This window comes from Lampetra planeri, chromosome 5 (assembly GCF_965212315.1).
Source record: "Lampetra planeri chromosome 5, kcLamPlan1.2.h2, whole genome shotgun sequence".
Lineage (NCBI taxonomy): Eukaryota > Metazoa > Chordata > Hyperoartia > Petromyzontiformes > Petromyzontidae > Lampetra > Lampetra planeri.
The window spans coordinates 3429236-3454480 of NC_136111.1; the positions used below are offsets into that span (position 1 = coordinate 3429236).

The window sequence follows — 25245 nt, forward strand, 5'->3', positions numbered from 1 at the left end:
AGAGGCACATCACAGACATCACAGACAACACAGACATCATCCAAAGGAGATGATCGCCCTATTCCGTGCACACTGTCAGGATGGACTAAGAGGGATTTCCCAGAAACCTCCTGGAGGGCGGTATCGGAGGAAGCAGGACGAGAGGGCGTCGAAGGAAAGAAAAGAAAATCGATCAGTGCCATCATCAACGAAATGTTCCTTGCCACTGTGAATCACAACTCCCAGACGTGGATCTACTCGCCAGCGAGAGAGAGAGAGTCGCAGTTGGGAGTTTGCCATGAGGGGGCCGCCAGTGCATGTCGACATGTTGGTGTCAGCGAGGCATTCAGTAATCAAGAGATTGAACGCAAACCAAACAGACATTGCTCAATGCGAAAACATCCACGAGATTGATCAACCATAATAAACTCTTGCTTGGAAAAGACATTTTGTCCAAAGTCAATGTGCCTCCCTCCTCAAAGGAGCACTGGGGGGGGGAGTGGGGGAGGGGGGGCAGCCCGCGTCTCCATTGACCCTGGAAGCTCTCGATCCACATTACACATTCTTATGGCAAGCGGAGTATTGATTTCGCACCAGGTGGTGTGTATTGTATCGGTCCCGGGAGGGGTGGACAGGCTGAGTACACAAGCGACCGGCATTTGAACTGTTGCCACCCTTTGTGAACGCGCGCGCAGAGCGCCGTCCCAAGGAGCATTTTGTGGTTCCCAAAGTCGATCGTTGGAGAGGCACCATCGGGATGACAGCCCTGCCGTGTCACAGCTCCAACACGCGCGGTCTTGGCTCTTTGCGGAGTGGCGGCTTGGGTGGTTGATGATTGCTTGTGTTGCAATCGAAACGTCGTGAGAATTGTATTTGTTTTTCCCTTCTACGTGACTTTACCGAAAGAACCAAGAATATGAATCCCTGCAGTCACGAAAGCTTGAAATCGAAATTTAGATTTTATTCGTCGCGTTAGAGCTGATTGTCAGGGTTTCTCGTAGGCGGTCAACCGACAACGCCTCCGACCGCCGTTGTGTGACCGACAGAGGTGGGTCTTTTTTATTTGCACGCTTTCATTTAACTCACTCTGTCTGTTGTTGTTGTATCCTCAAATCTTGTAACTCAATTTTAATCCACTTCCCAATGTGGTATCGACTGCAAACTTGGTATGCTTATGTCATACTGATGACAATACTATATTCTATCATAAAAATAGAATATATTTTTTAAAATATTATTTTTTATATGTTATGTTTCGGCTTGGCTCTAATTGTGCACGGTCAACTGACGTTGGCTGTAATTGCCCCACGGTCTCTTACGTTATGGCAAGCTTCGGGGCCACTTCCTGGAGTCGTGGAGTTTTTCCATTACTAGTACATTTCATAAAAGCGTGGTTTAAAAAAAAGTTGTTTTAAATATTATATACTTTTTTCACTTCCTCGTTTCTCTTTTTTTCCCCATTCGACCGCTCCCTGCAGAAGGGCTCTTGCCGAGCTCCTGCTGCTGCTGCTCCCCACGACTTGGCCAACGCCTTGCAGTGTGTCCTCGTCTGGGTGGTGGTCAGGGGGAACCTCTTGTTTGCCAGCTGTAGAGCTAATCGTCTTTCAGTACGTCTTCACTTGATTTATACTGGTAGGAACCTCCTGGTTACACCAGCCCACAGGATATTATTGTGTCCGTCCGTCGTGCAGGGAGGGGCTGGGTGGGGAGGGAGGGGCCTCGGTGGGGAGGGGAGGGTGGGGAGGGGAGGGTGGGGAGGGGCTGGGTGGGAGGGGTGGGGCTAGGTGGGGGGTGAGAGGGGTGGGGCTGGGTGGGGAGGGGCTGGTCACCCCGTGGTGCCCTTATAAAACTCAACGTTTAACCTATTCACGCCAGATTGTGCCCGCCCTCACAGTCCGGCATAGTTGCGGAATACACCACGCCGCCGTTGACCCTGGCCATTGACCGAGCAACCCAACGTTCCTACCAGCTCCCTCCGCAGGAATGTGCTTTTCCAGAGAAGACCCCCCCCCCAGGATCTTACGTTAACAATTCCCCCCCCCCAGGATCTTACGTTAACAATTCGTCTCGCGTTGTTTGCAGATATTTCTCTGTCTCGGCTCTAAGATTCCAGATATCACAGAAAGTACGAGATTTTGGCGACAATAGCGCAATGTGCCTTGGAAAAAAAAAGTCAATATAATTTCTAGTTCGTTGTCAACACACATCTAATCTGATTGAAGGGCTCCCCACGCCGTGTAAGACACGGGGGTTGTTTGACCATACTTCACCGCGCTGGTCACTGGTGGCAGGTGGCACTCATCACCGTCGTCAGCCGAGGATAGGAATCAAACTCAAGTCGCCGACTTCGTAGTGCAGTGCGAGAATGACTGAGCCACCAAACAACAACAACAACAACACCACCAACAACAACATGCCTATCAAACACCTCTTACCGTGATGGAAACTCGACGTTAGCAAAGGTCAATGGAGGCCGCATGTGGAGTTTCCGTGCCCAGAAGTAACTGTGACATTTCACGGACAGTTTCTGGACCACTTTGAATTATGCGGCTGTCAAAAAGCGTCTCTCGCGTTGTGTAACTCCTGCAACACAACGATGACATTCTGTGGAGCTGTTGGGCACTGGCCGGCTTCGTGACATGCCACGCCACCGAAAGGAGACGCGGTGGATGTCAGCGGCATGGCAGCAGCCGCGTGGGTACACGCCGGCTCCGACCTGCACCTTCTTTGTCCTCTTTGGTTGCATCATGGCACCAATCACGTGCACACTCTGATCACGTGTGCAATATACCGCCAGGTGGCTTAATTTTTGTTTATTTGCCCTTTAATTTGTATTGTTAAACAGCATTGCAACTTTCGGTTTCTTTGCCAATATTTCCCCCCTTGCATTTGGCTTGCCACCCCCCCCCCCCCCGTTCATCTCCTGACCCTTCCCTGCCTCGTCATCAGCCTTCCCTCAATCCCTTGCCGCATTAAAAACGATCAACTCAACCGCGTTTCACTTCAGCACGTGAGGCCCACTGCGCTAGACGGTCTTGCTCTATTTCAGAAGCGACTTGGCAACAAATGATAGCTTAGGGGCCGTCCATAAATGACGTCACGCACCTGGGGGGGAGGGGGGGGTCAGACATTTGTGACGATGTGTGACAAGGGGGGGGGGGGGGTGAGAAATGTGACGTCACATAAAAATGCGCAGCTTTAAATAAACATAGACAACACGTTCTACTTAATTAAATTGACTTTTTAATAAATGTTTTCTCCTACAACATCAGAGTGCAGCGCCACATTAAATACGCACTACAATGACAATAGTTTAAAGCGATTTAAAGCATGTTTTATTTTTTTTGGGGGGGGGGGGCAGAGCTTTGTGACGTCATATTTGAGGGGGGGGGTCTGACTTTGTGACGCCGTGTGACGAGAGTGGGGTGGGGGGTCAAAAATCGTCAAAAATTGCGTGACGTCATTTATGGACGGCCCCTTTCCTCCCCGCGCGCACCCTCCGACTAGCACGGTTGGCTACGTACGGCGCGAAAGAAGTTCACGTTTTCCATCATCTGGACATTGTCCAACGCAAATGATTCTCGCCTTTCGCGTTCTCAGTGCTCCTGGACTTGGGCGCGATGTATGCGCACAGTTGTAATCAATGCTCGTGCCTGCGTGTATGTTTACAAACAGTACACACACGCACGCGGAGAGGAAATAACACCCGAACCGTAGAGCGTCTATGCTGTTAGTCATTTTAAAGTTCAATGTCACTGTGACTCATGGAGTGTCGTGTAATATTGTCGCAACAAGCACGGCGGAGCGAGGTAAATTGGCAGCCCAAAGCAAACACGGGCCATTGAATTCAAAGCCTCTTTCTGTGCCCACACTCCACTGTAAGTTGGTATGAGACCTCGCAAAGAAGCGATCCCATTGCACGAAATGTCAGCCGTGATGGAAGGCAGGTAGCGTCGTGAATAATTTACAACCCCCTTGTCAAATCCACTGCTGGATGAAGCTCTCCCTCCCCACCCACCCCATGGTGTGTCAGTCATTTTGGGTTGTTATTTTGATCATACTTAACCGTGCTGGTCAGTGAGGACGGGGATCGGAGGCGATGAGCGGTTCAGATTTCGCTCACCCACCGCTGATTTTCGCCGTGGCCAGGCGGAATGGAACTCACGTGGTGGGGTTCAGAGAGATGTGTGATAACAGCTACTTTTACATCGATAGCTCTACCCCGGGAGAGCATGCACACGTTTGGCCACTGTTTGCATGTTCACTGCCTGGTGTTACAGGTGGGGGAAATATAAACATAAATGCGAGTCCGCTGATTTAAGGGATACAAAGGGTTTTCTTTGTAATCTGTGAAGTTGCAATTAGCTGCATGCACACCGTTTGCATATTTCTAAAGTTCAAGGTTAATCGTCAGTGCTCCGCAACCTTCGAACAGTTTTGCAAGTAAAAGCAAATAAAAAACGCAATTTTAAAATGGAAATGCCCAAATATCCTCATGCAGGACCCTCTTGAAAACTCGTCTTGAGACTCGGTACTGTGACTTTCCTGGGTAAATAATTGGCATGTATTACTGTACATGATTACTGGTTCTCGTGACATCACGTTTGTCAACACTGCAATTACGCAATGTCAAACGTCTGTAAAAAAAACTCATGCTCATTTGTAAAGTCTGGTCGTTTTGGTTACATCAGTGCAGTCATAATAAAAGTTTTTGGGTTAGATCGCGTTATTTATAAATGTGTCGTAACCCTCCACCACCCGACACGGCCAATCAGCAAAAAAAGTGTCACGTTGACAAAAGACAAAATAGTTCACTACTTTAGCCCACCGGTGTGTTGAAGAGTGGAACCACAACATTTACAATTTTTGAGTAGTACGACGTTTCGCTGGTAATTGCATCCAGCATCATCGGGCAATTCGCCCGATGATTATAAATAACGCGATCTAAACCAAAAACGTTTATTATGAATAATTTTGGTCGCGAAAGCCTACACGTGTTAAACATCAGTGCAGTACAGTATTTTTTCGCAGGGACACCTGCGGTTTGCATTGATGTCAGACATTCCAGCCTGTTGTTTGATTAGTGACACGAAGGCAAATATAAACATAAGCATAGGAACGAGAGCTGTGATGGAGAAGACAAAAAAACAACCCAAAATACTGATACCATGGCAGGGGAGTGGTAGGGCGATGCACTATGAACCTGGCGAAACGAATTTGATTGCAGGCTCACATCAATGTTCTATTGTATGGTGGGGGAAAAAAACTTAAAATTGGGATGTCTAGTTTGGCGATCCATTCAATGGCTTCCTGAGGGGCCATGTTGGCGAGATGTTGTCTACCTCGCCTGGTACACAGGAGGTCGTGGGTTCGATCCCGACCCTGACACCTGCTGTATATTTGGAGTTTGCGTCTCTCTCTCTCTCATCATCACGGTGGCTAGGAGGTGTTAACTACCTTGCCTGGTATACAGGAGGTCGTGGGTTCGATCCCGACCCTGACACCTGCTGTATATTTGGAGTTTGCGTCTCTCTCTCTCTCATCATCACGGTGGCTAGGAGATGTTGTCTACCTCGCCTGGTATACAGGAGGTCGTGGGATCGATCCCGACCCTGACACTTGCTGCTGTATATTTGGAGTTTGCACGTACTCCTCGCAGCCGTTTGGATTTTCCTTCCTGTCCTCCGGGTTTATCTATCCACATTGAGAAACGTGCGTTTATGGTATTTGGCCGTTATACATTTCGTCACGGTAAGCCACTTCGTTGAACTATCATTTGTGGCAAGGTCGCTTCAACAAAAGAGCTGTATAGGTCCTTGGGCCTTATCGGGTAAAATATATATTTTTTGAGATGCTAAGTGAAGATATAAAGTGCCTCTGTCTCACAACAGATCCTAGTGGGCAGGTTGATGCGATATGTCCCATGGCTATCATCATCATCATCAGTGGTGAGTGATATCTGAACCGGCCCTGTAGTTACTCCTTCAACCTGCCCTGACCGATGTGTGCAACTAAGGTCAAACAACCTCCCGTGGTCGAGACAGCGTGGCGAGGCCATCATCCAGCAGTCGATGGAATAATAGTCGCACATTACAATTATTACTGCCAATAAGTAATACCGTACAGCCCGTTTGTTGTACGGTATGAATCATTACAGCATTATACATGCAACCTGAAAAATACATGTATAGTCATATTATATGAGAAAGCAAATTAATTTCCTGCCGAATTCATGCTTGGATTCCTGACTGCCTGGCTGACAAGTTGCGCCTGTGCTCGTGACGGTCACCGAGGGAGGCGAGAGAGACGGCGACTTGATACAGCTAATCTGGCTGTGACGGTCCCACCTGATGACGGAGACTTGTGTTGCCTCCGAAACGTCGTGATTTATTATTTTATTCTATTTCTATTATTACTTTTAGTCATTTAAAATTTTTACATTTTATTTTTTTACCTACGTGACTTTACCAGAAAAAACCTAAGAGTATGAGAGGTGGGAGATAAGGGGTACGAGAGGCGAGTGGGAGAGGCGATCGAGACCGGGGGAAGTGGGGGAGACAAGGTGGAGGGAGGGGGAGAGGTGGGAGAGGGGACAGAGTAACAGAGACGAAGCGAGACGTCGGGAAAAATTGCGATTATGCACAATACAGAGAAGGCGAGGCAAAGACGTAGAGGCAGGGGCTCTTTTTAACATTCGGGGCCGTCGATAAATGACGTCACGCACCTGGGGGGGGGGTCAGACATTTGTGACGATGTTGGTACGAGGGGGGGGGGGTGAGAAATGTGACGTCACATCAAAAATAAATATAGACAAAACGTTCTACTTTATTAAATATACTTTTTAATCAATGTTTTCTCCTACAACATCAGAGTGCAGCGCCACATTAAATACGCACTACAATGACAATAGTTTAAAGCGATTTGAAGCATGTTTTATTTTCAAAATGGAAATATGGTTTGGGGGGGGGGGGCAGAGCTTTGTGACGTCATATTTGAGGGGGGGGGGGGATCTGACTTTTTTATGGACGGCCCCTTATACAGTTTTGCTGGTTGGCCTGCTGGGAGGGATGGACGGTCGCGTCCAAAGAACGTGCGGGTTGCTCGTGTGCAACGACAGACTTGGTGGAAGTGGGAAACTGCAGTCTGGAGATGACCCCCCACGAGTCTCAAGACTCTCTCTCCAGAGGTGGAACAAAGTCATTGTTATGCAAGTCCAAGTCGAGTCGCAAGTCATCAAATTCATGACTCGAGTCTGACTCGAGTCCAAGTCACATGACTCGAGTCCACATCTCATAGGTGGGACAAAGTCATTGTTATGCAAGTCCAAGTCGAGTCGCAAGTCATCAAATTCATGACTCGAGTCTGACTCGAGTCCAAGTCACATGACTCGAGTCCACATCTCATAGGTGGGACAAAGTCATTGTTATGCAAGTCCAAGTCGAGTCGCAAGTCATCAAATTCATGACTCGAGTCTGACTCGAGTCCAAGTCACATGACTCGAGTCCACACCTCTGTCTCTCTCTGCAGGGGGCGGGGGGGTCCTGCTTGGGGATGTTTGGCCAGCGCTCTACGGCTCCCTCTAGTGGACTCTCTTCCGACAGCAGTGGCGTGTCCGGCAATTACAGCGCGGTCATGTTAGTTAAGTCAAGGAATATGGATTCCTGCAGTCACGAAAGCTTTAAGTCAAGATTTACAAGTGCGGCAATTATTGTCGGGGCCGCCTCGCCACATTCAACCACTTTGTATTTCCACACTTGGGGGCCGCTCATAAATGACGTCACTCACCTGGGGCGGTGTGGGCGTCAGACATTTGTGACGATGTGTGACGAGGGTGGGAGGGGGTTGAGAAATGTGACGTCACATCAAAATGCGCAACTTTAAATAAATATAGACAACACGTTCTACTTAATTAAATAAACTTTTTAAATACATGTTTTCTACTACAACATCAGAGTGCAGCGCCACATTAAATACGCACTACAATGACAATAGTTTAAAGCGATTTGAAGCATGTTTTATATTTTTTTGGGGGGGGAGGGGGGCAAAGCTTTGTGACGTCATATTTGAGAGGGGGGTCTGACTTTTTGTGACGCCGTGTGACGAAGGGGGGGGGGGGTCAAAAACCGTGACGTCATTTATGGACGGCCCTTCGGCCCCCCGTCACGAGAACGTGGAATTTCCACCACGCGCGTGCTTATTTCACCGGAGGCGGGCGGGGAGGGGAGGGGAGGGGGGTGGGCGAGCGCCGCCCCACGCTACTTTTGAGAGCAAAGCAAAGTGAGGAAGAAGACCCAAATGGCTGCGTGAATTCGTTCGCGTGGAATGTGCCTCGTTACCCCCCCCACACACACCAACCTCCTCGTCAGCCGAAACGTCTCATGAATAATTCATCCCGGCGCCACATATTCAAGAGTCGCTTGTGCTGCTGCCACCTTCACGCGACGGCTCCTGCTTGCCCCCCTAAGGGCTGCGCTGTGGCCAAGAGAGGCTGCCTGGTGTGTGTGTGGAGGAGGAGGAGGTGGATAGAGAGAGGGAGAGAACGTTCCGAAGAGGAGGAGGAGGTGCTGGGAGCGGGCTGGCTTTTGGTGTAATTGTGCCGGGGTGGGGCGTGTGGGTTTGGTGGTGTTGTGGGGAACGAAGTTGAGTTAAAGTAGTGGGTGGGTGGTGGTGGGTGTGGAAGGCTGCTGCTGTGCCTACAGTCACCCTGGCCAGCACAACACGTGCTCACGAATCGCAGGTATTAGACAGGACGAGCATCCGCGCCTCTTGTGTGTTGTTACACGCGCGCGCGTTGTTTGCACGCGTGCGTTGTTGCTGCGTGTCGCGTTACACGCGTGTGTCGTTACACGTGCGGTTGGCTACGTGCGGTGTGAAAGAAGTTCAACGTATATGTTACACGCGTGTTGTACGCGTGTGTGTGTATGTGTGTGTGTGCGGTAGCGTAGCGGTTTAGCGCAGCTGCGCTACGAGCCCGGCGACCCGAGTTCGATTCCCGCTCACGGCCAACACCGGCGACGATTATCTGAACCGGTCTTGCGCCTCCCCTAGGTCGACTCAGCCTCAAATGAGTACCCGGTGCGGTGTGTAGTAAGCGTCGCCACTGGGGAGACAAAGGCGGCCGGGTGTGGTGCTGGCCACCTCGTGTGCCGTTCCGGCCTTCATAGTTGCTCGCTAACAGCACTTGCCCCGACAGTCTGTGAAGGCTGTACGGGGGATCTTTGTCTTTGTGTACGCGGTGTTTACACGGGGGGGACGTGCCAATGGTGGCCGCGTGTGAACAACACGAGTTGCTCTTTACAACTCGCCGAACACTCGCTCACTGCTTTTCGACTTCACGTATAGATTTACACATGTAAAAAAAAACACGAAAAAAAAGTTCAATTCTCGTTTCTTCCTGAACGCCGAGACTTGGGTTCATCGTTTCGTTCCTTTGTGTGTCCATCCGGGCAGAGTTGTTAAGAGTTGGCTGCGCGCTGTGGTCAAGCCCCCTGGGAGAGTAGTTGCCGTCTCACGCTTCGCACGCAGAGCAGTGGCCGGGGAAGCTTGCGCAGTGGCGGGCGCAGTGGTTTAAATATCTTTAAAAAAACAAATTTAAAATCGTTTTGCGCCCCCCCCCCCCCCCCAGTTTTTTTTTTGCGTAGGGAGAGGGAGATGAAGAAGTGAGATGAGCCGGCAGCACGCTCCGTGTGCTCTGTGCCTCTTCCTGCCGTCACCGTGCGGGTGACTCCGTGCGAGGTGCAGCGACTCCGCTTGTGAGAAGAATCGCGACTCTCTCCATCAGCCGTCACCTGCCCGTCCATCACCGCCAGCCGTGACTCTTGTTGGGACAGCCGTGGCTCTCTGCGTCGCCAACGGCCGTGACTTTGAGCGCCAACGGCCGTGGTTGAAAGCCGTGAAAACGAATTCATCCGAGCGTCACCATCACAACCTTCCCCTCCCATCACCACCACCACCACCAACCCCCACCACCAACGACCCGTCATCCATCTGATCGCACGCCTGTCGACAACTCCACCGACTTGGCAGAGAGAGGGACCCCTTTCCTCTCCTCCAGCTGCCCTTGGCACAAGGCGACCGCGATTTCATCCCGAGCGATGGCCACCGGCTACCGCAACCCGAACGCGTCGGATTTCCTGGAGGAGTGGAAGGCGCGGCGCGAGAAGCTTCGTTCCAGAATTCCGGGAGCTCCTCCAGCACCCAGTCCCGCGGGTGGATTGTCCAGCAGCACCACCACCACCACCACCACCACCGCCTTTGGTGGTGGTGGAGGTGGTGGTGGTCTCCGCAACGGGGCACCTGGAGAGGCGACATCTCAGGCTGGTGGTGGCATCGCCCCGGGCGTGTCGGGTCTCGCCGGGGCCTTCAACTCGCTCGCCGTGGCGCCCGTGGCGCCCGTGGCCACGGCGAGGGCCACGGGGCCGGGGGCCACCGCTGGCAGGCGGCCCGCCGAGCCTCCTGCCGCGGACAGGAAGGCGGCGGCGGCGGTCCAGGAGAGGACGGGCGGGGCCGACGCAGGAGGGACCGTCACCAGCATCGGCACCACCGGCACCACCGGCACCACCACCAGCAGCACCACTGGCACCATCACCACCGGCACTACCACCACCACCACCACCGTCTCGTCGTCGGCCGTCAAGGAGAAGAAGGCAGCAGCGGCGGCGGCCGGACCGAGCGCCAGGAAGAGCAAAGGGCAGATCGAGAAGCGCAAACTGCGCGAGAAGAGAAGGTCGACGGGGGTGGTCAACCTCACCGCAGAGGTGAGTCGCATCACACACTCCACCCACCACCTCCACCTCCTCCTTCTTCACGTTGCTGCTGCTGCTGCTGCTGGTGGTTGTTGTTGTTGTGGTTGTTGTTGTTGTTGTCTGGTTGTCAACTGGTTGCGTGTTGCCCACGGTGCGCCACGAGCACCGGCTACATCTGGGTTCGATGGCTGGAAGATGTTAACTACCTCGCCTGGTATACAGGAGGTCGTGGGTTAGTTCCCGACCCTGACGCCTGCTGTATATTTTGAGTTTGCGTGTCTCTCTCTCTCCCCGTGGTCGAGTGGATTTGTTTACCGGGTCCTCCGGTTTTTCTCCTCCACATTTAGAAACAACGTGCGTTTAAGGGCAATTGGTGAATACAGTACAGTATACATTTTCACACGACGATAAGCCAATTTAGTTGAGTTTTTATTCGTGATAGCCAGGTCGCTTCTGAGAGAAAAAAAGAAGTCATATAGCTCAGTGGGCCTCACCTGGTAATAGTTTAATAGTTGTGGCATCATCAACATCATCAACACATGGTACGAATCTCATCAGCCAAATCAGGTTTGGCAGCCCTGCAGCAGCCAGGGCGCTGCTTAACTGCGAGTTCAAATCCTGGTGTTGTGGTCACGTGGGGTGGGGTGGGTGGATGGGGGGGGTGTAACATCATCACCACTTTTATTCCCGGTGGGGGAGGGGGGGCAACCCTGAATTTGAGAGAAGGGATGGCCAAGTTCTTCCAGCCGTCTCCACCGACAACCTCATCACAACCTCCTCACAACTTCTCTCACCCACCCCTCCTTTTGTTCTGCCTCCACCCCCTCTCCGCGCGTGCGTGTTCAAACATGCCCTCTCGCACAGTGCGAGCACACACGCTTACCGCCCCCCCCACTGGAGTAAGAGTCCTGCTACTTGTCACAATCTCTTGAGCTAAAGTGTGCCCCCCCCCATCCTCTCTCTCTCTCCATCTTGCTCAAATGGACACGGGGAGTGGCCGCTCACCTATACAAAGCCCCCCCCCCGCCCGCCTCCCCCCTGTGGCTCTGAGCCAATGCCGGGCAATTCCACCGTCTTAGGCGCAAGGCGCCACGGTCACCGCCGCTGTTTCTTTCTCTTAGGGGCCGTCCATAAATGACGTCACGCACCTAGGCGGGGGGGGGGTCATACATTTGTGACGATGTGTGACGAGGGGGGGGGGGTTTGAGAAATGTGACGTCACATAAAAATGCGCAACTTTAAATATAGACAACACGTTCTCCTTTATTAAATAGACTTTTTAATAAATGTTTCTCCTACAACATCAGAGTGCAGCGCCACATTAAATACGCACTACAATGACAATCGTTTAAAGCGATTTGAAGCATTTTTTTTTATTTTGGGGGGGGGGGGGCTAGAGCTTTGTGACGTCATATTTGAGGGGGGGTCTGACTTTTTGTGACGTCGTGTGACGAGGGGGGGGGGGTCAAAAATCGTCCAAAATCGCGTGACGTCATCTATGGACGGCCCCATAGAAGTACAATACAACAGTGTTTTTTTGTTGTTTGATGCAACATGACCTCTTCCGGCCCACGGCTTTCGCTCGCGGTAGAACAGGACATCACCTTCAAAGCCACTCGAAACCCTTTTCTCTTGCCAGCCAGGTATATTTTGTTTACCGTGGGAACATAGGGGAGGCACTGTGAGTCAGTACAGTAAAATAGTCCAATGTTTTCCCCCGCCAAAGAAAAACATGTTTTGGCTTCCGAATAAGACGTGCATGCATGGTCGTCACCCATCCAAGGACGAAGCAGGCTCAACTCTGCTTAGCTTCGGAGATCTGATGAGATCAATTAGTGCCAGGTGATTGGTGCCTTATATGACACATATACAGACAAAGATCACAAAATAGACCTTTGGGGCAATTACCATTCGCGAGCACCTATTAAGGCTGGGTGACCAGCACCGCGGCCTTTGTTTCCATAATTTACACACCGCACCAGGTACTCATTTGAGGCTGAGTCGACCTTGGGGAGGCCCAGAACCGGTTCAGACAAATCGTCGCTGGTGTTGGCCGTGAGCAGGAATCGAACTCTGGTCGTCGGGTTCGTAGTGCAACGCACGAACCGTCACACTTCTGCATTGTACAATGAGTGAATGTACATTGCTACACAAGGCATTACATTGCTACACAAAGCACGCATAACACACGTGTTCCTTCACACACTGTGAAGTACGCATTACATCGCAACACCGCATACATCCACACGTAAACGTTCGTGTACATATCTCTTGCATTGCGACAACAGATACGTACATAGGGGCCGTCCATAAATAACGTCACGGACCTGGGGGGGGGGGGGGTGTCAGACATTTGTGACGGTGTGTGACGAGGGGGGGGGGGGTTGATAAATGTGACGTCACATCAAAATGCACAACTTTAAATAAATATAGGCAACACGTTCTACTTAAAATAGACTTTTTAATAAATGTTTTCTCCTACAACATCAGAGTGTAGCGCCACATTAAATACGCACTACAATGACAATAGTTTAGAGCGATTTGAAGCATGCTTTATATTTGGGGGGGTGGGGGCAGAGCTTTGTGACGTCATATTTGAGGGGGGGTCTGACTTTTGTGACGCCGTGTGACGACGACGGGGGGGGGGGTCAAAAATCGTCAAAAATCGCGTGACGTCATTTATGGACGGCCCCATACCGTATAAAATACCTGCAGTACGTACTTGAAGCGCTTGAGGTCCCGGCAGGCCGTACAGGTACCGCCTGAACGCATCTCCTGCGTCCTTCCCATGCCACCCGGCCTTCTCATCGTCGTTGGCACTCAACCTGAAAGAGCGCCGTCATGTCTTGTGATCAAATGGCCGGGCCACGATGTGCGATTTCTTAGCCAGGGTGAGAGACCGCAGGTTCTCGAATGTTTGGTGCACACTGGCTGGAGGGTGGGAGAGAGAGTGGTGGGCACAGTTGGGGTACAGCAGGTGGTGCATCTGCCAGTGGTCATCTCAGTCGGTCAACCCATGGCACCTGCTGGGTCTGTCCCGTGACCTTCTCCTGCACCTAGCCTGGCACAGCAGTCAACCCATGGCACCTGCTGGGTATGTCCCGTGACCTCCTCCTGCACCTAGCCTGGCACAGCAGTCAACCCATGGCACCTGCTGGGTCTGCCCCGTGACCTCCTCCTGCACCTAGCCTGGCACAGCAGTCAACCCATGGCACCTGCTGGGTCTGCCCCGTGACCTCCTCCTGCCAGCAGCGAGCCTTCGACACTTCACGTGGCCTCGGAGTGCACTTGGCCTGGCACAGGCGCTGGTGGTGACGTCACTGTTACGAAGTGGCACATGGAGGGGATTGGTATTGGATCAAAACAAATTTTGGACTGATAATTAAGGAGGGAAGGTTGCTGCACACAAATACATCGCCTTTGACGATGACGATCAAGTTTAAGAGAAGTCATAAACAAAATAAGAATAGGTTTAACACTTCGTGGCAATAAAACAGGCGTTAAGGCATCCAGTCTGCATTAGCCACACACACTCGTGTCAAAACATTCAAACAAGCGTGCTCTGATAAGTGCATACATTGTCTTTGAAGCTGATTGCCCTACGCCAGAGACAGCCCTCTTGCCTCACCAGTGTCAGAGCAGAGAACGCCAAGAGGCGAACACTTTAGCAGTAGATTGCCATGACCAGATCACCCGCCATGCGGGACGGCATCGTCCCATCTCGGAAGCTCAGCAGGTTTGAGGGCGGATGGTGCTGTGTGTACGAGTGACACCTCGTGCGCAACAGGTTGCTATAGGTTACCGTGAGGGGGGGGGGGCACGTGGTGGGCAGCAGATGGCAGTGCAGCCAATAGACATGCACTGGACGTCAACGGTCAGGCCGTCTATGCTGCCCTCAACGCGCACTTACCAGTGTGGTGAAGTATGGTCAAATAACTCCGCGACGCGTATGGCATGGGGAGGCCCTCGTCATCCACGCACAGATTGCGATTTCTTTACGGGTGTTTTTGGAATCACCTTCCTTGTGTGTGAACTTACGGTTGATATTTGTTTTGTTAGACTAGCTTGTTTGCAGTAAATCTGAAATATTCAATAGAAAAATTATTCAGCTCATGATTATTAATGAGGGGGGGGGGGTGCACCATGTAGAGTGACGTAACCCGCTCATGGTTATTGGGGAGAGGTGCGGCATGTGGAGTGACGTCACCCCCTCATGGTTATTGGGGAGGGGTGCGGCATGTGGAGTGCGCGACCTTCTTGTGCGTTCGTGTAAATTTCCACGCGTCCATGAATATTAATTAAGGGGAGGGGCTCTTTCGCAGTGACGTCATGCACGGATGTAGCAGTGTGCTGCGTAGATTTAAAATTTTACCGTCACTTTCTGTAAAGAAACGTCATATTTGAAGCGATTTTGCGTAATAAATGATTTTATACAGGACGACCTTCCTCTGCGTTAGTGTAAAAATCCACTCATGAATATTAATGTGGGGGGGTGGGTGGCCCTCACGTGGAGTGACGTCACGCACGGGACGGACAGACATTTCTGGGTGATTATAGTAAGTAATAATATGGAAATAAATGTGTGTTTAAATCCCCCTTACTTACTCGATCTGGTTTCCTCATATTTTTACTTTAAAATAAAAAACACATCTTTCGGCGGGGATGCAAATACGCCCAGTGCCACTGAAGCGATGCCATCCTACGAACGAGTCGTTGGAAACACTACAACATACGCTTTCTGGGTAGGGATTACACTCTTGGAACTTTTCAATGGTTTCGTGGAGCTTTCCAGCACGCGTTTTATCCTTGGGCATCGTTTCGTTGGCGACGTTAATCGTCCACATTGGATCACCTGCATGAGAGTTATCGTGCCCAGCCCCCACTACTCATCTGAGACAGACGGAGCTAATAGAAGCCGCGTACAGAAAAAAAGACTCAACGCCAAGAAATTTCATCAAGAGTCGGTCGCTGCTTTTCTGCGTCAGCTCACAGCGGGGACATTTTTTTATTTCTTGCGAGCAGCCCTTTAACTCCAGTGGGGGAATTATCAGGAGAAAAAGCGCAGGCCGGTCGCGATTTAACGCGGAATTCAAGCGGAAAACCGATCTGTGCGAGGACGGCAAAAAACCGAAATCCGCTTGAGCCTAATGCGCCCTAACAAGTGCGCCCAGGCGGGGAAGAACGCGGGGGGTTTTCCGCGCCCCCCCCCCCTGTCCCCCGGCGGTCGATACCTCGTTATTAACAAGGAGGAACGCTGCGTATCTGTTTAACATGACAGCGCTCGGAGAGTGACGGCTTAATGTAGCGCCAACAACAACGGCGACAGCAGTGGGCCCTGGTGTTATCGCTGGGCATCCGTGCGAGGTTGGCACGTGAAGCCAGTGTCGGGGTCGTGAAGGCTCGCAGGCAAGATGGCCATGGGGCAGACCCGGGAGGTCACCAGACCGGGTGGACTGGTAGATGCACCCGCCTGCACTTCCCGCTGTTTCCCACTTGCTCTGATTTCGGCTCCCCCTCTCCGCATTGAATTTGTTGATTAAGATTGCAGCAGTGAACACGTACACAAAGATACCCCGCGTAGACTTTGATTTTGAGGCAATTGCTGTTAGCGAGCACCTCTGTCATTGCCAACGTGGCGCACGAGGAGGTGGTGTGGCTAGCACCATGGCTGTCCGCCAATGATCGTGCCCTCCACATGTCATTGGAGGGCATGCAAATAAGGGGGCGATGTTAACTACAGATGGTCGTGAGTTCGATCCCGACCCTGATGCCTGTATAATTGGAGTTTGCATGTTCTCCCCGTGGTCGCGTGGATTTTTCTCTGGGTCCTCTTGTTTTTCCCTCCATATTTCGAAACATACTTTTAGAGTACATATTTGGTTGATATCAATTTCCACGTGATAAGCCACTTTGTTGAGCTATAATTTGAAGCCAGGTCGCTTCCGAAAAATAACTATGAAGCTTAGTGGGCCTTAGCTGGTTAAATAAAACTAGTTTTGGTTGAGTTTAATTACAGTCATCATTCAATAACATGTGGGGTGGATTGGTGGCTCTGTGGATAGCACTGTGAATCCATGGACCTGAGCTTTATTTTCGTCCAAGGCTGACATCAGTGGCGAGCAATATCTCTGAATATTGATTCTCTGAATTGGCCGTGGTCTTCCCCCCCAAAACCCCCACCAATCTTCACCAACCAACATTGACCAACGTGGTGAAGTATGGTCAATGATCCCCCTGTGGCTGACACAGCACAGAGGTGACCTTCATTGAGAAGGAGGGGCTGTCAATAACGACTTATCGCGCAATGGCGGATTACTTTGTATGACTTTTCATTCAAAAGCAAATTGAATATGTTTCCAATATCAGAGAATAGCAAACATATCACGCTAGCAGCCCCGGGTAATGTGAGCATAGCCGCAGTGGATGTGCGTAGGTCACGTTAAAAAGTCTGCAAGATGATTCAGCCGGCTACTGTACGTGTTCATTTGTCAAAATGAATAATGCAAGTTATGCGGACGCTCTGATGCTGCGGTACAGTGCTTGATTCACACTTGAAATCCAGCGTGTACACCTCCAAGCCAGGGGTCGCATCTGCCTATCCTCGCTCTGGGATCGATAAGCTGAGTACCAAATTGTGGGAAGTCGGTAGCGGATGTCCAATGGATGGAATGACGCTCGCAATGGGAATGTGGAATCTTCGATCCCGTCGGTGGATTTAAGTACCACCTCATGACTCGTTAGAGCAGGGCGGTACGGTGACATTTGCCTCGTCGTGATAAAGGCAATCAAGTAACCAAGGTGATTTCTATAAAAATACCAAATAGAGCATAGAGGTGGCCGGGTAGCTCAGAGGTCAGAGTGCTAAGCTGGCAGCTATTTGTGATTAGACCAGGTTCTCAAGTGTAGTGAGGTGATGATCTCAGCACACAAATACCTTCACTGTAAGTTTGGGTCTACGCATTCATTGCATTCTAGCTCTTATCATACAGCGAACATTGCACTCTGTCGCGGGGGGGGGGGAGGTGGTGCCCTCCGGTGGGGGATGAGAAGTCCCTTGAACAGATTTCAGAAAGCAGTTCTCCGATGATCTTTTTTCCACGGAGCGTTCTCTAACACGGGGTTGAAGCACTGCACCGCGAGAGACCCCGACTAACTATATTCCGTGTCTCTTGACAGGACGACGATAATACAGAATTCGGGGAGATGTTATGCTACGTTACTTTTGCAAAGAAACCTCAAGTAATCAACTCATTTCAGCATAGCCTAGGGGTCGGCAACCGAAACAACACGAAGAATTCGGTAAAAAAAAAACCTCAAATATTTCGAGAGGCTGCAACGCGTGTGGCGAGTACGAGACGGCTGCCCTTAATGCGCAACGTCACGAAGGGGTCCTTAAAGAGCCGCACGCGGCTCCGGAGCCGCTGGTTGCCGACCCCCTGGCATAGCCCAGCCAACACTGCACATGGGATTCTCTCAGGAGCAGAATGGAGCCGCCATCTGGAACGGGGCACACTGATTGAGACCCCCTGCTCTGGGAGGATGCTCTGGCGTCGTGTGGCTTGAACGACGGTGGCCACATCACAGATCCCAAGCCTCTGCACGAGCAGCCCCCGGCATCGCGAACAGAGCAGTGTCAGGGGTCGTGAGCACAAACGCCCGCCCTCTAAGCCAGTTTCAGTAAATTATGAGAATAATCGCGAGATGGAAAAGTGTGCGCAGGCTGGAAAAAAAACACCAAGGGTGGTAGTAAGAATAAAAATGTGAGTTTAGACGGCAAAAGCGGTGATTGTGATCGTTGGGTTGCTCCCACGCATCATGCCTTGCATGTCACGTGACATCACCATATTGCCTATATACGTACAACGTAGGCAGCCTTGTTTTAGAACGTCAACTCAAAACAGTACCTGCAATGCGGAAGGGGCATTGCCTTTAGTGTCGGCAAGGCTGTCGGTGGCAAACATTCAGTGGTGAGTTATATCTGAACTGGTCCTGGGTCACCGTCATATTTCACCACAAGCGTTGTGAAGTACGGTCTAACAACTTCCATGACTGACACGGCATGCGAGAGAAACGCACCCACAGGGCTGTGGCGAGACGTTAACTACCTTGCCTGGTTTGCAAGAGGTCGTGGGTTCGATCCCAATCCTGATGCCTGTATATTTGGAGTTTGCATGTCTCTCTCCTAGTGGTCACGTCGATTTCTCGCCGGGTCCTCCGGTTTATCCCTCCACATTTAAAATCAACATCACGCGTTTAGAGTATTTGGCGAGCTATTCATTTTTCCACGTGATAAGCCACTTCGTTGGGCTATCATTGATGATGGCCAGGTTGCTTCTGGTAAAGAGCTCTATTGCTCGGTGAGCCTTACCTGGTAAAATGAAAAATAGTTAGGTGACGCACGTGTGAGGCAATCAGTCACAGCAAGTTGGTTGTTGACTTATTGGTGCAGATTCTTCAGTTGTGTGTCCTGGCATGTGCGTGGGCTTTTTCTGGCTTCCCCTGGTTTCGTTGTGCCCTTCTGTGCCACTTAGTGAAGAATTTGGAAATCATCCCAATGCGGGACCCACTTAAAGGAAAACTCTGCAAGTTCACCCTTTATGTTTCGCGCAAAAAAACCAAAACAATATTTTTTTACGGTGGCAATTAAACTCATTGTCGTTGTAGCACCTGACGTCACAAGTCCTTGGGCAACAGTCTGTCGTTGAGCACAACGTGTCTCCGCAGCTCACATTTGGTGGCACGAAAGCCGCTGGTTGAAATTCTACATTCCTCGGGGGAAAAAATAAACATCGGTACCATCAATCACACGACTCTTGACTTCCTGCAAAGTGGCGTCTATTTTGGTGACACCTAATGGATCGTGGGTTGAATACAGCCCCAAAAAAGGATTTAGACTCGAGACCTATCAAGTTGAGAGCCTTCAGGACACCGGAACTTATCTGGCTATGCGTGGCCCTCCTGGGAAAAAAAATGTAGAGGACATTAATGTTGATGATTTTGATCATCATTATCATCGTTGTGATAAGTGACAAACTGTTCTACCAAACAGTTAAACAAGTAGCAGTGGCACAGTGATGAGCGCACAGCACTGTAAACCCGGCGTGCTGAGTTCAATTCCCGGCTTCTGATGAACATCAGTGGTGGGTGACCTCTGAACTGGTGCCTTTACCCCCACCGGCCCCCCCTCTTCCACAACCCGCTCTGACCAGCGTGGTGAAGTATGGCCAAAGAATCCCCCGTGACTGGGACGGCGTGGCGAGGCCTTCATTCCACAGTAGGTCGACGTGGGGCCTCAAATAATATACTCGTGAAATTAGCGATGTTATATATATTACGAAAAAAACGTACACGTTAACAGTTTTGTTTTGGTGCATAAAGCGTGTATGAGAATTATAAGAGGGTAAAAAAATATATCAGAGGAATTTCCTTGAAAGGGCCGTAGTCTCAATGGGCTTTCACATGCTAAATAGAGACTTGATTGAAATAATAACAATCGTACACATTCCTTTCCTCATTCACAAAAACCTCATGGAGTCTCGGAACACATTATTTTTTAAATTACGCTTTCCAAATAAGGTTTAAGTCCTTAAGCACTCGCTCCGTACGTCCGTGCGTGGGTCTACCGGGGTGTGGGATATGGGTCCACTGTTAATCTCATTGTGAAGATGGCCCCAATATGCACCGACCCTACATGTAACGCTGTGCTGCTATTGGGGAATAATTGACACTACAGAGCATTGCTCGTCAACCTCTTTCTATTCTAAGGCGCAAACTTTCGGGCTGGCTCGATGTTTGTGGCAGCACCGCACCAAATAACCTCTGTGGGCCCGGGTGGCTGGGTGGGTCGGTGTGTGGGTGGGTGGGAATGCGGGGGGGGCTGTCTGCTGCTGTACCTCTGAACCGTGACCGTTGGAGAGAGGGGAGGGTGAGAGGTGGGGCTGGGGGGGGGCTGGATCGGCCACTGAACGGCACGGAGGAGGGTTCGTCCGTTGTCTCCTACGAACGGCGAGGTTCTTTCCTTTCCCGAAATTCCGAAATCACCGCGGCAAGCCCTCAGAGTGTCCAGCCCTCAGAGTGTCCAGGCCTCAGAGTGTCCAGCGCGGCCGCGCGCCTCTTGCGAAGCGCCCCAATGGAGAACTGGCCACGTCTGTCAAAGCGACGGCCAAATCTTGGGAGGCGCAATCATGATCCGAAGGCTACGCGTCGGATGGGCACGCTGCCGCCCCCGCCGCGGACGACGCACTGCCGAAACGGTTACGTCATAATCCGCTACGCGGACGCGTGATTTCCCCCCAGCTCGTTTCGAGAGGTTCCTGCTTTGGGACGTTGGCCCAATTTCTTTTTAATGAGCGTTTTTTGTTGTTGTTGTTGTTGTTTTGAAATCCACGCGTCTTTTACTGTGCCCGGGGAAAGCACGGCCCATCCTGTGGCTGGCAGCGTGGGGTGGTAGGGGGGTTGGTGGGGGGAGGGCACGGCCCATCCTGTGGCTGGCAGCGTGGGGTGGTGGGGGGGTTGGTGGGGGGAGGGCACGGCCCATCCTGTGGCAGGCAGCGTGGGGTGGTGGGGGGGTTGGTGGGGGGGAGGACACGGGCCATCCTGTGGCAGGCAGCGTGGGGTGGTGGGGGGGTTGGTGGGGGGAGGGCACGGGCCATCCTGTGGCTGGCAGCGTGGGGTGGTAGGGGGGTTGGTGGGGGGAGGGCACGGCCCATCCTGTGGCTGGCAGCGTGGGGTGGTGGGGGGGTTGGTGGGGGGAGGGCACGGCCCATCCTGTGGCTGGCAGCGTGGGGTGGTAGGGGGGTTGGTGGGGGGAGGGCACGGCCCATCCTGTGGCTGGCAGCGTGGGGTGGTGGGGGGGTTGGTGGGGGGAGGGCACGGCCCATCCTGTGGCAGGCAGCGTGGGGTGGTGGGGGGGTTGGTGGGGGGAGGGCACGGGCCATCCTGTGGCAGGCAGCGTGGGGTGGTGGGGGGGTTGGTGGGGGGAGGGCACGGGCCATCCTGTGGCAGGCAGCGTGGGGTGGTGGGGGGTTGGTGGGGGGAGGGCACGGCCCATCCTGTGGCTGGCAGCGTGGGGTGGTGGGGGGAGGGCACGGCCCATCCTGTGGCTGGCAGCGTGGGGTGGTGGGGGGGGTTGGTGGCGGGAGGGCACGGGCCCATCCTGTGGCTGGCAGCGTGGGGTGGTGGGGGGGGTTGGTGGCGGGAGGGCACGGGCCCATCCTGTGGCTGGCAGCGTGGGGTGGTGGGGGGAGGGCACGGGGGAGCTGCGCCGATTCTCTCAGGGCGCTGCTGCCGCTGCTTAAACTCAGGAATGCGTCCCTATTAATGAGCCGGCGCGCTCCGAGTGAATTAATCGCTGAAGTATAAACCCACGTCGGCAGCTTGGCCCTCGTGGTGGTGGTGGGGTGGGGGGCGAGAGGGGGGAGGGGATGGCGCTGCGACCGCAACGGCAGCAGCCTCGCCGTCTGACACTTAAGCCGGTCGCGGTGTAACGGGAGGGGAGGGTAAGATGGCGGAGATCGTCTTCGCAGCGCAGGCCGAAGGCGCCCAGGGACACCGAGCTGCACCTGCGCTCAGAAGCAACGTCTCCCCCTCACCTCGTGATGTTTTTGTTCGCCCGCCCGCCCGCCCGTATTCCCTGGCTCACGCTCCACGCTACGCATCCCCCGGCCATGCGGTGATTGCTCTCAGACGACGCGCGCATTGGCGAGAGATGAAGTCCCCGTCTCTTCGTCGGGACGGCGGAGGACAACGGGGGGGGGGGGTGCGGCGATTGCAGCCCCAGCGTCGTGTCGCGCTCTCTCTCTCCACGTTTACCAAACCATTCGGCGTCGTGGCCTCTCCCATGCAGGAGCATCTCCCGGCGTTGTACCCCGTTGTCAATGCGTGGACGATTCTATGCCCTACCGCCCCCAAGATCTACAAAAACCGAGGTATTCGCCGAGGAATTGGCCGACCGTTTCAAACAAAAGGGACTCCTACTGAGACTCATTGGGGGGTGGGGGGGGGGCTCTGCTGCGTGAACCAAGTGCAAGCCGGCTCGTGTTGGCGTGTCTGAGGAGGCCATCTCTGTACATCGGCGTTGCTGGGCCAGTGGTGGTGGACATTCCATCTTCTCATCAAGAGGGGGTTGTGGAGACTGAGGTAGCTGAGGGGCGCATCTGTAACTAACGCGGGATGTTGAATCTCCGCAAAGAAGTGCTCGGTGTTTGACTTAAAATCAATGACGGCGATCGGCTGAACGAAAAAAACGCCGGCTGGAATTTGAATTCGTGCAGTTCCGAGTCGAACTCTGACCCCCCTCCCCCCCGCGTTGCCGTCCGGTTGTCGTCGTGTTGGCAAAGGGCACCTGCCCGTCGTCGAATCATCGTCACCAATCGTCACCAATCGTCTCGTGCCACCACTGGGGGGGGGGGGGGGTAGCGACACACCGCTGGACAACCGGGGCGACTCCTCGCCCACGTTGGCTTCGCTCCCCGCGAGGTGCCCGCTTGGCGCGGCACGGAATGACGCCGTTAATTGAGCCGAAATCATTTTTAATGCCCTCGCTTTAATGGCACGGGGGGGTGGGTGGGAGGAGGGGCTCACGCAGAGGCGTTCTGATTGTGACGAGTGGAGCGTGGGATTGGACAGGGCTGGATGGGGCGATGGGCGGGGAGGGTTGGGTGCTGGGGGGGTCATTGTGTGCGTGTGTGTACGCAGTGTGTGTATGTATATTAGTAAGGTTTGTCACGTAAACAGAACGTGCCAATTGGCTACTGGTACAGCACTAACCGGTTGTGTGTTGGAGAGCCAAGCAACAACATTCACAATATTTATAATCTGTGGCTTGGCTCTCCAACACACCGGTGGTGCTGTACCAGTGACGATTTGGCCACGTTCTGTTTACGTGACAAACCTTGGCTGTGTCGGGTGGTGGCGGGTTTTAAAAACACATTTATATATTTACGCGATCTAACCCAAAAAAAACCTCTTATGGATGATATTTGTCGCGAAAGCCTACGTGTTAAACCGTGTATGTCTATGTATGCAGCACTTCATTCGCACCGTACGTAGCCAAGCGTGCTAAGCGGAGGTAATGTGCGTGAAGTGCCTCGAGTGGGGAGCGGTGGCGTAGTGGTGAGAGCAGATCCCTCACAGAGCCTCGGAGAGTTCATAGCCTGAGTTAATCCCCAACCCCTCCCCTCGCCTCAGCCGGGGTTAGAACTCGCAACCTTACAAGTGCGAGCTGAGCGCTCCGACACATCTCCACACGGCTCCCCTCTCCGATTCTTTCCGATGTCGTCACCCGAAAGATCTTGCAACACAAAGAGACGTGGGTCACACCCGTGACCCCCACCCCCCCCCATCGGTTATATAAACCTTTCGAGAGGTCGGGGTTCAGCTCGTTGACCCGGAGAGCCGACGGAGAAGCCTTTCCCATCCTCTCTCTCTCCCTTCACCTCAATGCCACGCCGTGCCCTGATTGCGTGCCCCTGCACCGTCTGGGCCAGAGGCAGGCAAGGGCCGCAGGACAGAGGTCGCAAACGGGTTTTGATTCCTTACCCGTACCCGTACCTGGCCGCACAAGGGTCGCAAATGGGTACCCGTACCCATACCCGGCCAGGTACAGGTAGCCGTATCCTACCCGTACCCTACCCGAAATGAGTGACAAACGGTTACTCACGGCCTACCCGTACCCGTACCTGGCCGCACCAGGGTCGCAAACGGCTACCCGTACCCGTACCCGGCCGGGTACGGGTAGCCGGGTATCAGGTAGGGTACGGGTATCGGGTACCCGGTTGCGACCTCTGCCGCAGGATGCCCGTGGTGAGAGGCTCGCATTCTGGAGGGTTGGCGGATCGTGCGGAGCAGGCTGCCACCGTGTGCACGAGATGGCCCACGTGGAGGCCAACAATGAAATGGAGTACATCAAGTAGGACAACGACCCAGAGGCAGTACAACAATCTTAATTTTAGAACTTTCGTGACTGCAGGAATTATTATTTGTTTCTTTCGGTTAAGTCACGTCTAAAGATAAAATAATAAATTAAATTAAATAATAGAATACGACGTTTCGATTGCAACACAAGCAATCATCATCAGGTATAATGAAATAGCGACATAACATCTAACCAGAAAACTATAGACAGACATATTAGCAGACATATATCACCAAGATACATAGAGAGAGCAACACAGGTAACAGAGAGAGGTGGTCGTCTCTGTGGGGTGGCCTTAAATAGACGGAGGAGGGCGGACGCAGAGAGAGGGAGGGGGGTTAGAGAAAAAATTAGCATATCAATGAGTGGACAACAAAACGTGGTGCTGCAAGTGCGATGACACGGCAAGTAAGCCTGAAAATCAGGAGAAGGGCACACTAAAATTAAATAACCTAGTAAAATATCGAAATGTAATGTAATAGTACAACAAGTCGGACGACGAGCTAACAGCGGCGCCGCGTGCGCAGCGACACGGTGGTTGTCGCACCACGCTGTCCACGCCTCGCATCAGTGGTGAGTGGTCAACGAACCGGTCCTGGATTTGCC

At 52.5% G+C, this 25245-nt stretch overlaps 1 protein-coding gene across 2 annotated transcripts in view; it reads left to right on the top strand.

Annotated features, from left to right (window-relative positions):
- Positions 1–8249: 8249 nt before the first annotated feature.
- Positions 8250–25245, top strand: part of PAWR (pro-apoptotic WT1 regulator) — a 130987-nt gene continuing 113991 nt past the window's right edge. The window contains exons 1-2 of one of the 2 annotated variants that reach the window (XM_078594134.1): positions 8250–8474; positions 9605–10736. In XM_078594134.1, the coding sequence (XP_078450260.1) occupies positions 10074–10736 (663 nt within the window). In that variant the 5' untranslated portion in view covers positions 8250–8474; positions 9605–10073. Of the gene's footprint in view, positions 8475–8502; positions 8717–9604; positions 10737–25245 lie in introns of those variants that run through there. The other variant, XM_078594133.1, reaches the window with a different exon arrangement.